Source organism: Mirounga angustirostris, unplaced genomic scaffold, assembly GCF_029215605.1.
Source record: "Mirounga angustirostris isolate CCGP_5_RB_7025 unplaced genomic scaffold, mMirAng1.0.hap1 SCAF_8, whole genome shotgun sequence".
Classification (NCBI taxonomy): Eukaryota; Metazoa; Chordata; class Mammalia; order Carnivora; family Phocidae; genus Mirounga; species Mirounga angustirostris.
In genome coordinates, this window is record NW_026991716.1 from 119,587,542 (window position 1) to 119,600,748 (window position 13,207).

Below are 13,207 nucleotides of genomic sequence, written 5' to 3' on the forward strand. Positions count from 1 at the left end.
CTCCCTCACCTTTACCTAGCACATTAGAAGTATTTAATAAAGGGCTTTTTTTCATTGCCAAACAAATGACTAGATCGCTCTAGTGCTTTTCTATGAGTAAAGGCTTGCTTTGTGTAGAAGGTAGTTTAGAGCAGCTCATTGAAAGAAACTATATTACAGTAACTGAATAGCTTATTACAGAAAAACAGGTCTCAAAATCAAACGGACCTCAAGAGCCAGGTCACGTTTTGTTCGAAAGACCCTCTTTCCAACCCCAACCCCCAATAAGATCCTAATACCCACCCAAGTATATTATCCTGTTGTACTCATTTCATGATGGAATCTCAGCAACATAAACGGTTATTCACCTTCAGTTAATATGCTGAAAACACATTAAGGCAGAACCAATAAAGCCAATCCCATGCTTCACCTGTCCTACCAGGATGCCCAACACAGAACTGGGCACGGTGCCCAGATCAAGATGTGGAAATGCCTCCTTTCTTCCCCTTGTCATTGTGACTCCCCATGCGAATATACTCACATCCCCACAGGAGAACAATGGTTTCAATCAACATTCTTCAGAAGTAGGAGGGCAGAAATCAGACCAAAGTTGAGGAGGCTTCCCACTGACAGACCACGTGGTCATTTGTCTCTCCCCCAACTCTCAGGACAAATAAGGGGGAAATAATTTAGCCCTAGGGCTTCTATGATTATCTGGCACTTACAGTCTCAGGATATAAGGAAGGGTGACACGTCTACGCTCACTGAATTTTTAAAGATGAAATGGTCTGTTAGCAGCGAGTCCTCACAGAGAAATAAAGCAGCAAAGCTAAAGACACCATAGGTTTCAGGGGTGAGTCTAGATTCTTGTCTCCCTATGTCTCCACATGCACTCCTGTGAAAAGTTCTCGCATCCCTCCACATGCCACATCACCTGAACTATCAGTCAATACATTATTCATTTTTTATTCAAGAGTCGATAGGACATTATTCAGAGTTGTTTTTCCATATGTCCTTTTAGATGGCACCATCCACAGTGTCTGTGATGTTCTATCTCCTCTCTGTTGGGTCCCCACCTCCCACAGGAGCCTTCTGGTCTTCACTGCTGTTCTGTTTGTATCCAGCAAAGCACTCAACAGTTCCGTGAAAGGAAACCTACCTTATTATTCAAAACTGCGTGTACAAACAAAAAGAAATAACGTTCAAATATTTACTTTACAATTGTTTTATTCAAAGCAAATTTTAAAACCTGATGTTTTTTTCTTTAAAAACGGGGATTTTTTTTAATAGTTTTATAGTTAGTTTTGATGTTGTTTATACCTTTGACATAAGTGATTTATATATTAAGTTAAAGTTTTCTGATTATTCACGTACATTCTAATCTTCCTTAGGGAGCTATGAGAAGATTTCATATTCAAAAGCCAACACCACTTTTCTAAAATTGAGAAGAAAAAATCCTTGTGCCCAATGTAGTAGACAATTGCTCCAAATGGTAAAAAGTCCTTTAGCCTTCAGCCAAATGTTAGGTCTTGATTTCTGGTTGTGTGAAAAGAAGTGTTTTGTTTTCTTCAGAGAACAGAAGAAGTCTTATTCTTTAGGTTTGTTTTTGTCTCAAAGCCCTGTCTAAAATGGATATCTAAAGTTGTAAAGTATAACAAACCCTTTGATAATCTGGCCTGTTAGTCCAACTTTTCAATTACATTTTTATACCCAAAAAGATAACCACTGGCAGCTGCATTGTACCCAGGCCAAGAATCTCAGTATTGTCCTCTTAGGTCCTTCGAATGGAGAAGACAAGACTTATTTTACTTAGCCAACAAATACAGGAGTCCAAGTACACGTCAGTTGGGAGGGAGTGGGAGAAGGAGGTCACAAGAATAGGGCATAAAAATAAATACTTTACACACTTTTCTCCCATGCCTAAGAGTATTAAAATTCTAACTGGAGAAGATTAGAAGGTAATTAGCCAACTCAATTCCTTATAAAAAATATAAAAACTCACAAACCAGATGATGCAAAAAATCTTTTTAATCTAAAAACTCATTTCCCAGGGCTAATTAATAGCCAAGCCCTGCCAATTGGTATTAGTTTGACTAACAAGAGCTATTCAGTATTTTCTTCCAAGTAAGGTAATATATAATCGATTCTGATAAACCTTTCTAAATGAGGACATGATACTGTAGGCAGTTCAAGGAAAAAAATAGCCATACCTTTTTCTTTGGTGTAACCAAAAGGATATCCAAAAGTTAGCAAATGTTGACGTTTCAAGTGATAAGAAACTGCCAAATGGAAGTTTGAACTCTGGTAAAAACAGTCGTACAAGGAAAATCTCCACCCACAGTTCTGTAGTGCAAGTTTTCAAATTTAATTCTGAAAAAGAATCTCATTGAATAAGCGGGAAATGGCTTCCAGCAGCGTATCGCACGCCCCCTCGGCTCTCACCCTCTGCGCGTGCGCACCGTCGCGCTTGCCTCCAAGGCCGCCTCCGTGGCTACTCAAGGAGCAGTACGAAAGGACCCACGTGTCTCAAAGTCAGGCTCAAAGTCGTGTGTCTGTGGCTGCAGAGCAGCAGGCTCCGAGTTACAGTGCTGCCCCCCCCCACGTGTTTCCCATTTTCACAAAAAAGAGAGAAAGCCCCTCCCACCCCGGGAAAAAAGTACCTGAACCCATTAGCCAGTTAGCCCTTTCCCATCGTTTTGGGTTCATCACGGCATGGCTCGCCTCGAAAGCGCACCGGGGCCCACATCCATGTGTCCTCTGCGGTGGCACCTGCGCGACAGCCCCCTCTTGCTTAGAAGGAACGCTTCTCTCTCTCGTTCTTCGGGAACTCACTAATTTCCCAAAATGTAATACTTTTAAAGTAATTATTACTGCCTAGTCCAGAAGCCTCCATTCCTCTACCCAGCTTAACTGTGTTTCCTTCTCCTACTTCTGTACATGCTGTATGTGTGTGTGTTTTAAATAAAAAGTGGTCAAAATGCGCGCACGCGCGCACACACACACACCCCTCCACATACACACCCAGAATTTAGCAAAAAAAAAAAAAAAAAAAGGAAAAAGGAAAAAAAATCTTCCCCAGGAAGCACTTTCAGAAGTTAAGCTTCTACTTGCTTGTAAGCCACAGGGCAAGTGCCAAGTGAGTCCTACGTGATACTCGCCTTCCGCTGCCGGGCTGGCGGCGCCTGGGCCCACGGCATGAACGCTGGGTGGGATCCACGGGCCAGGCAGGGAAGGGTACCTGTCAGGCTTTCCTAGGGCCACGTGTTGCGTGCCTCCCTCACCGTTACCTGGGAGATTCACACTCATGTCCCTAGCTCTCTTCCCGCAGACGACCTCCACACTGTTCTGCTGGATCTGTGCCCTGGGCGCTGACCGTCCCCTCTGCGGGGCCAGGACCCTGTGCCTGCAGCGAGGCGGCCGGCTCCCCGCCACAGAGCAGGCTGCCCTTGTCCATTTCACCCCCCACCAGTCCATCCAGGGAACACCCCCTGGCAGCGCCCAGGGCCCAGCGAGCCCTGTTGTCTACAGGCTCCATGGCCTCCCCCTCGCCTTCCGAGATGACAGTCATGGGGCTACTCTGGATCCGGTTCCGCATGCTGTACCTGCTGCTGGCTGCGGAAGGTGGAGTCCGACTGCGGCCGTACCTGGGGCCGGAAAAGGACAGACTGCGAGGCATCAAGCCTTCATTCTTGGCCCACTCCTCCTGGGCCCTCCTGTTCTTGCTTGGGGAGCAGCTGGATGGGCTTTCGGGCGTGTCTGGCGAAGGCTCTGACCTTGACCTCTGGAATCTAGGGTCTGTGTTCTTTAGCATCTCAGCTGCAGACATGCGGGCACTGGCGTCTGACCGACTCCCCTTTTTTAGCAGCAGAGCTTTGAAGTTGTCACTGCTGGTGCTGCTCTTACGAACACTTCTCTGAATTGAGCCCACTTGCTTTGGGGACGCCAGGCTTGGGGCGGCACTGGTGGGTGTCACTGGAGGGGAGGGAGAATGGTTTCGGGAGTGATCGTCATCTGAATCTTTACGGCCGAGGACTTTCCTCTTGGATCTGAGATTTAATAACATTAAGATAATGGTTAATTCCCAGTGGGCCACGGGATGTCAGTCATACTGCACGTCACCATTTATTAAGAGTTACTTTAATAGTTCACTGTATTATCATGTGAGCCCCTGACCCAGCTACGATAATGATTAACTTATGGCCATCTTTCTTTCATCTCGACCCTCACTGGATTATTTTGAAACACATCTCAGACATCCTGTTAACTTATTTTGGTGAGGATCACTTCAAAAGTTTCGAATAATTGTCATATTTTATCTAACTCTCCTATACTGGACAGATCCTGAGAGCATTTCAGTGCTGACCATCCTTTTTTCTACTTTCTTTTCTTGTTTGGTGCTAGCCCTTCGCTAACAGATAAGCCAAACCCCAGAATATCCCCATCCTGAGGTAAGCTCCCACCTCAGGTTCTAGAACGACTCTACAGCTCTGCATTCTTAATCATTCCAGAGGTTGACATAAAACCAGTCTTCCTTGGCTCTTATTGGACCGTATGTCAACTTCTCGAAATCCAGTTTTCCAGAAAGCAAGAGTGAGCCTTCCACACCACATCCTGTTGCCTGACTGACTTCAGAAAACCTCTAACCTATCAAGAAAATCTAAGGAATGTGGGTGGGATGTGAAAGAGGAGGGGCCTTTAGGGAAAGTAAAACGTTTCCTGGAGGTGTTTCTTGTCCTCAGTCTCTAAGAACCTCACTGTTGCATGTGTTTTGTACTGAGAGTGATTCAGAGGTAATAAAGCAGATGAGCCAAGAGGCCCCTTGCTGGTCTCTTCATAAGAACAACTCAGTCTGCAAGGAATCTTTCGGCTAAGTGCAGGTTCCTTATGGAAACTCGGTACATTTAATAAAATAAAGATATGGCTGTATCTCTTTGTTTGCTATAAAATTCTAGAATATGCAGCAGGGAAAGATAAAGAGGATGCTATTGTATATACAGATAAAGAACTGAATTTGAATGCTACCAACTTCTAGCTGTGTGACCTTGGGCAAGCTCCTCACCGATGCTGCAACTTAGCTTTCATACTTGCAAAAGGGGGGTAAGGATACTAACCCCATAGGTTTGTGAGGACTCAATGAGATAAAGAACCTCTGGAGTCACACAGACCTGGGTTAAATCCCACACTAAAGCTTCCTTGCTCTGTGACCTTGGGCAAGTTAAAGTTTCTGATCCAGTTTCCTACCGGGAAAGGGAAATAACAGTAGGGAGTTCACACTTTATCAACAAAGATGAAAGCAAATAACAGCCATCAAGTGTCAGGCATGGAGGAGTGTCATTTAGGGAAATACAATTCTTCCCTCCTGCCACCCGGCCAGGCTTCAGGGCTGTTTTGACCTGGCCTGCACAGCCAGGTACAGGGGAGGATGGGCCCTTTCCAGGCTTCTGGCCAAAAAGACGCCCCCCAAAAAGCAGAAGACAGGAAGTGGTGAGGACTGAATACGAAGTCTGAAGGGCGGCCAGAGCCGATGTGGCACCAGCCCCTTTGAGACTGCAGAGCCTGGCCTATGAGACTTTGGCTTGATGGCTCTGCTCAGTTGTCAACCAAGAGCAGCGCTCTGGACTACGTTAACGACCAGCCCACAAAACCCCCAGAAATAATAACATCTCAGCATCTTAGAGCTGGAAATGACTTTAGTTCGTTTGGTCTGACCAGAGAAGGTGACTGAGGCCAAAGAGTGAAGCCACACAGCTTCATCCAAGAACTAGGACGTGACAGAGTATCTTTCCACCTATAGTGCATGACCTCACAACCTCTGGAGGCTCCTTCTCAAAAGCACCTCTGTTCATCTGATCCTTGCAGGGACTGCTTTGTAGCCTCCGTTTTTGTTTGGGTTTTAAAACGTGAGGGTGTACTGAGACCCACATCAAGCCACGGCTACACTTGATTCAAGTTATGGCCTTTAACTGTGGATTTCAAATTAAGAGAGGAGAGGGGAAATTATAAAAGTTTCTCAAGCGCAGTTGCCCCCTGAAAATGAGGATTCAATCTAAACATATGAATTCTCTGCATATACACATGTCTATGTGCGCGTACACACTGCACATACGTGTGTATTTCTAAAGAAGATGGCTATAAAAAGTGCTCCAACAGTTAACACTGGCTTGAAAACTAATTACTTCAATGAATATAAAAATTTCACACCTCAACTGGTGTTCTACATTTTCCATCTGGCTTTAAATCTGAAGTGAATTAATTTGCATTATAAAATTTGAAAGCTGTGGTGCAGTTTAGATACTCTTTCTTTTAAATTATTAGCTTAGGTGCTGAAGAACATAAAATAAAATAAAGCCCTAAAAATCACAGACTTCACATGGATTTTTCTTATGTCTGCTAATACATTATCAATGCTAAAACAAAACTTAGCAGGTGTCCTTGCTCTCTTTGCGATCCATACTTGGCCTTTATTTCTATCATGTGTACAGAGAATAATAGAGACTGGCTGATTTCCACATCTGCGGTAGATAGAATTCACTAGTAGGAGAAACCACAGATTTCTCAGCGCCTTAAGAAGCTTCCCAAAGTAAAATATGGACACGACCTTTGGCATATTTTTCAGAAAAGCACATAGTAACTTGGCCCAACAACAGTTGGGTTTCTCACTGAGACCAAGCTATTTGGTACACAAAGCAACCAGCAATGCGTCTTCTCTGTGGACTGCTACTATAAATACATATGCCTACATGGTTAGCAACCCAGTGCATTCCAGACTAAATGAAAGACACTGAGTCTTGGAAGAATTCCTAAGAGTTAAATTCCAATTGGTTTCATTTAATTCAGAAAATATTTATTGAGTGCTTATTATGTGTCTAGCATGGTTAGAGTTAGAAACATCTGTGTAAACTTCTAGAAATGCCACTAAAGTTGGTTTCAAAGGATGGAGCATTTTCATTTCACTGTGCTGAGAAATAATTTAGTAAGAAACTACCTCTTTCTTTTTTTATTTGATTGTTTTTTATTTAAATTCAATTAGCGAAGGTATAGTACATCATTAGTTTTTGATATAATGTTCAATGATTGATAAGTTGAATATAAAAAATCCAGTGCTCATCATATCATGTGCCCTCTTTAATTTTACTCAGCCATCAGAAAGGATGAATATCTATTTACTTCTTTATTTCTAATGAGATCAAAGATACCAGTCAGATGATGTTAAAGAGGCGGTCTTTAGGATCTTTTGGGATATTATACCAATACTAGGGCCAAGAGGTAAAGAACAAAATTCTTGACAAACACCTAATTCCCCAGCTTGATTCCACCCCTCTCCCCCAAGTTAGATATTTATATGCTGCATGGGGGATTTCAAATCAGGACAGCCCTATGCTTTTCATCTCACGCAACAGCCTTTTCAGTTAGATTCCAAGAATTGGAGAAACAGTCCTGACACAAGGTTGTTTATATAGAGAATCAAATGATTTTTTAGGATTCTTTGTTTCAGGAAAAAAAAAAAAAAAAGGGAACTCCATTCAGTGCAGTATATGGCCTTGGCAGCATAAGGACATTCATAAGAATTATTTGAAAATACTGTGGTAAAGAAGTCGAGAAGGAAGCAAAGGGTTTATATAGCATTGTGGTTGAAAGTCCTTGCACATATACAATCTTATCTTACAATGACACTGTTGTGAGTACAGGCTGTTTACAACCAGAAAAAAGGTAATATACATAGTTTTCGTGCTAAATCATATTCACTCTCTAAGGTGACCACATGCAAAACAGTTCAGGCAGTTATTTTGAAAAATCTACATTTTTTTAAAAACCCAACAATTTCTCACGCCAGTAGATGGCACTAACAGAATACACTAACAAATTTGATTCCTTCCGTTCCTGCTTTGAAAAGAATGTATTCTTGTATTGAAACATTTAAGTAGCCAAAGACAACTGCACTAAAAAATCCTATTTCTGTAAAACAAAGATAAAAAAATAAATAAAAACACCTTTAGGAAAAACGTCCTGTAGAGCTGGTCTGTGTATCTTGTGTCCACAAAACACAGCATCGCTCATCCTGGACTGGACTATCGGTTGCTCGAATCCAATTCTTATAAATACTCCGTCATATGACTGACACATTGCATTTCTTGCCACCAAGCGCAGTGCCAAGCAGAAGGCACCACATGGAGTCTCTGTCCCCCCACGTCATCATAAAAATCAGTGGAACAAAGTAAAACAGAAATTGAGAGTCAGAGGAAATAAAAATATAGAAACACACTAAAAATAAATAATCAAGCTAATGGGTAACAGAGAAAAAAACTCAAGGAAGACAAATTGAGGAACCATTTAGAAAGGTAGACTCGTAGAGTTGATCAAAATTAAGAGGAAGGAGTTTTAGATACCTGTGAATAGCTGCAAAAAGGTCTTCTGTGGTCCGGGGTCTACTGGGGGTCATCACCTCATCACTCCCTTCTTCCCTAAGGGAGTCACAGGCCTCCGAGGAAGGACCAGCCGTGTCAGGCTCTGGAACCCCAGCTACAGAGAAGCAAGCAGACACACGCAGCTCGCACAAGTGACTTGAATTTCAGTCTTCAGCCAGCCTTCCCACTCTGCTGGGCTTGCCATTCCCGCTAACGGAGAAGCCACAGGGCAAGGCAGGCAGCGGGCTCTGTCGTCTGATCTTTTATTTTGATCACAAGAGCCAAAGCTCATTCTTTTCTGTTGAAGTCTAGAACTCCTACTGAATCTCTCTTAAATTTTGTTGTAACATTTCTCTGCAGCTCTCCAGAAGGGAGATTACTGCTCACTGCTATTTAATACCCTGTCTGCTGCAGACCACCCTACCCCTCTATTTTCTGACGTTCAGTAAGCAATACCCTGAGATTTAGGGTTTTTTTTTTTTTTTAATTTCATAAAATGCCAAGTCGGTAACCCAAGTGTGAGGCACACGGGCAGCCCACATGCTGCTGGCTTTCCCGGGAGCACGCACTAGCCCTCTCTTGTGCCTTGCTGCATATGGTCGGAGGGGAATGAGAGAAAAGCATACTCACGCCCTCCGTCCTGTAGCGACAGGCAGCTCTCCACGTTGCCCCCACCATCTGCACTGTTCCTGGCACCTGGCTCCTCCTGAGAGGGGGCTGGTGCTGCATCGGGCTGCACCATGGGGACATTGGCTTTCACTCTACCCAGGGATGCAGATCCTGCGGCTCCTCCCTCAAGAACCGAGCTGCCAGAGCCAGTCTCCTCAGCACCAGCCCCGGCTCTACAACTCTCTGTTGCCTCTCCCCTCGTGGGGCTAGGTGATGCTCCGCTCACGTTCTCCGTTGTGAAGTCTCTCTGTGGAGGTGGCACCACGAGGAACAGTTTGGGCTTCTTGGAAATGGGGGGTGGCTTCCTGCTGGGTGAAGGGCCGGGGGGCTCCTGGCGCGGGGTGGCCCTGGGGCCGGGCCCAGTCTCTGCCTCCCCGGCGCTGCCCAGGCTGCGGCTCGGGAGGCCATGCTCGGCTGCACCGTCCTGGTGACCCTGACTCAAGCTCTTGGCAGGAGTCGGCGGCGAGCTTGTCACAGAGGCAGGCTGGCTTTCACTCTCCATTTCATTTATGCTATTTCGGGATTTCAAGAAAGCAGATGGCTTTAAATGATACTGGGGAACAACCGGAGTTAGTTTTTCCTGAGATACTTGTTCATGTAACAGTGCTTGCTCGGTTCCTGAGTTCTTTTTCACGGGCCTCAACTGTACCATCTGCAACGCTTCCGTGGTTATCAGGGGCATGGGGGGTCTGCTGCCCTCCTCCTTGCTAGAAGGCTGCCGAAAGGCCTCCCAGGAGCAATCTGGCTGGCCAGATTTTTTAAAAGAAGGCCTGGCATCTTTCATCCATTTGGGGTCAAGGGGTGGGGCAGGCGGGGGAGCTGAGGAGGGTCCGAAAGCGGGGGCCGGCGGCAGGGAAGAAGGTGCACCCAGAGTAAGGGGGCTAGGTGCCATGGGGGGAGGAGGAAAGCATGCGCTGGTGGGGGGAGAGAAGGGGATGAGAACTTCTGGCGGTGGAGGGGGGAAGAGGGGAGACCGAGGCAGAGAGCCGTCAGGGGACTCTACTAAAGGTGGGGGAGGAGGAAGGAAAGGAGACCTGTCGGCAGGACACGGTGAGGGAAGAGAAGGGAGAGGGGCAGCAGCAAGGGGAGGGGCCAGCACCGAATCCAGCTTCTTCACGGTCCCGCTTCCTTCCGTGGAAGTGTTGGAAGACAGAGACGTGGACGAGGAGGAGATGGATACTGAAGATAGCAGAGAGGACTTCCTCTCTGGCACCTTGGGCTTGGTCTTCCCCTTCCCGTTCGCTGGTGACGCTGATTTTAAAAACACAGGCACAGGGGTGAGTGCTGTGGGTGTATTCGACTGGCTGGAATACCCACTGGACGGAGAAGTGACTCTGTGGGGCTTCTCCGGCGATGTGATCTTTGGTTTGACAGAGCCACCAGGCACCTGGGGCACCACGGTCCTGGCTCCCTCCTGGACGTGGTGGACTGGCCCGTTCCCCGCCGGCGCGCCGCCGCCTGCCGAGCAGCCCCGGCCGGCAGTCCCGGGGTCTTCCTGCATGCCGGTGTAGTCAAGGTAGTAAGCCCAAGGGTCCGTGTACTCGGACTTGACGCTGCTCGTGTCGCTCTGCGCCGGTGTGGCTCCGCACAGGGCGTAGACGTTGGGGGTGGTGGCCGAGGTCATGCTGCTGCCCGCGCTCACCGTGCTCTGGCTGCGGGAGCGAGGCAGCCAGGGCTCTTCGAAGTCACTGCAGGGGCTCTGGGAGGGCGAGCTGCCGCCCTTGCCCGGGAGGTTCAGCTGCAGCGAGTGCTGGAGCGAGGCGATCAGACTCTCGTTCAGCGCCTGCCCGTTCGACTGGACGCCCTTCTTGGGAATCCTGCGCAGGGAGTCCGTCCGAGAGGGTGGCAGAGGCGGCTTCTTCGCTTTCTTCAAAGAGATGTTTCGCGAAAGGGACTTGTCATGGTGGTGTGACCGGTCCCCTTGGTTCTTCTGAGCTCTCCCATCAAAAACATTGACCACACTGTGCCTGGGGTTCCCAAAGTCATCGCTACCGTACTGGTTTCCAGATCCGTGTTCCGGGTCGGGGTGCATAGACGTGTAGTAGCCATCGTGCTCCTCTGAATACAGGGACCTGGCATCATCTTTGGTGGAAGTTTGGTCCAAACTACAGCTGCTCACATTACTTCCGGGAGTGGAGTAGCCAGGAGCTGCCACATGTGCCTTCAGTGGGGATGCCTGCCCGTTACCGGGGGCACTGTATTCCCAGGGCTCTGAGCTGCCAGGCCCCGTGCCTCCAGAATAACTGGACTCACTCTTGCCATCAACATCCTGGGTGTGGGCTGGAGAGCTCAGGTTGTTTTTACAGTTATAGTTCATGGCTTGGGATCCATTCTCCCGATTTGCTAGAGTATTTAGAGAGACCGCTGAGTCACAGAGGGACAACAGCGTGGTTGCAGCGGGGGAATGGGAATTATCTAAGGCCTGTGAAAGAATGCTGGGGTGACCCTCCATCCAGTTCCCACTGGGAGACTGATGATCCTCTTTACTAGCATGCCTGGAGAGGAGGTGGTCCCTGGATTTGATCTTTGTGTATGAAGAGGAGCTGGTAATTTTACTGTCCAGTGGTCCTGAACTCTGAGCAGTGTGAATAATAATAATCTCCGAAGAGGAAGAGAGTGTGGCATTTGGGATGATGCTGGTGGAGTAGGTGGCGTGAGGAGAGACCACACACGCCGGGCTGATGACATTCTCAAAATGCCTCAGTTCCTGGGACTTGGGCCTCAAAAGCATTCCAGTCCTTGAGGCACCTCCTAAATTTTCATCTCCTTGTGGGTTGTGACCGCTCTGGTAGGGGTAAGTGCCATCCAGGTCTTCTGTGGGGCCCAGGGCACCCAGGCGTGGCTCGAGGGACTGAACACTCGCCCTCGCCCCAGAACGTGGGAGACTGTGGAAACCAGCATCGCTGCTGAGGCGAGAAGGAAACACAATGCCCGCAGAATCGCTCAACACAGACATGTTCCCAGAGGAGCCTGAGAAGTGGCTCATCTGGGCAGCAATGCCTTGACCCTTCTGTGCCCGGATTCTTCTCATGGAAGGCGGTACAACTTTCACTTCCTCAGTCTGACAGCTGGAGTCCCTAGTTTCTGAGCGCAGCCCCGCAGACCGATAGCTATCAAGCCTTCCCAGTGTGGAGCAGTGGTCTGGGGAGTACCCTGAGTGACCACCGACATCATCTTGGCCAGTGCCCGATGCTGGAGATAAAGCAGAAAGAGACTTGTTATCTAAAAATATCTTAGTTCATCACCTGTACCCTCATCCCCTTCTTACCCTGCTGTACTTAAAAATATATATATTTTCTATTTGATCTAGTTTCTTTTCTCCTGTAGGCACCTGAGTGAGAGTTTAAATACTTACTGACAGCTCCTAAAGTAAAAACCTTCATTATGAATTTCATGTACTTTTCTTGATTTGTACTTCAAATCCTCCTATAGACTAAGGCTACATATGGAATTCTGTTACTCTCTTTGAGATCAAGGCTGAGTGCTCAGTGGAAGATTTACTTTTCAAATAACCTCCTTTTGGTATAGATTTCAAGGTGGCCTATCACCCACCAGGTGACTGCGCAGAGCATCTATCAAGCTGTGACCGTCTTTCCCAAAGACAGATGAATGGAGTGGTTCAACAGTAGGCTACAGAGAGACCATTTACAAGGGGTACTGGTATAGAACGGTGTTAATTACATTCGTTTTTTATGTCAGAAGGAAATCCTAAGAAAAAATGATTTACAGGCCCATCTGTGTTTCAAACATTTCATTATTCATCTTACACCATTGTCATCTGTCTGTCAGTGACATTCAAAATCCAATAGCAATCTGTTGTGTTCTGGTAGGGAAAAAGCAGCAGGAACTGATCCAGTGAGCATTTCCTCAAATTAGGGTTATTCATTTCTTGGAGCTTTACAACCAAACTGAGAGTAGGTATATTTAAAGGAGAAAAAAAAAAAAAGCATAAAGAGGGCCAAACAGAGAGGGAAATGGATGAGGAAAAAACCCTTAAGTGTAGATAACAGTTAGATTTCAAGCTACCTAGAAAGGAACAGAAGCTTAAAAAAAAAAAAAAAAAATCATGAAACCAACAACTTAGCGGAAGTGTAAAGAGAGAGAGATAGAGAATCAATTCATGCATTGTAACCATTAGGATACATTAAATCTTG

General features: G+C 46.5%; 1 protein-coding gene across 6 annotated transcripts in view; it reads right to left on the reverse strand.

Annotated features, from left to right (window-relative positions):
- Nucleotides 1-1,188: 1,188 nt before the first annotated feature.
- NHSL1 (NHS like 1) overlaps nt 1,189-13,207 on the reverse strand; it is a 231,404-nt gene continuing 219,385 nt past the window's right edge. For all 6 annotated transcript variants that reach the window (XM_064598154.1, XM_064598156.1, XM_064598157.1 and 3 more), the window contains 3 exons: nt 9,015-12,245; nt 8,367-8,499; nt 1,189-4,025 (listed from right to left, as the gene is read on the reverse strand). In XM_064598154.1, coding sequence (XP_064454224.1) covers nt 3,290-4,025; nt 8,367-8,499; nt 9,015-12,245 — 4,100 coding nt within the window. In that variant the 3' untranslated portion in view covers nt 1,189-3,289. The remainder of the gene's footprint in view (nt 4,026-8,366; nt 8,500-9,014; nt 12,246-13,207) is intronic.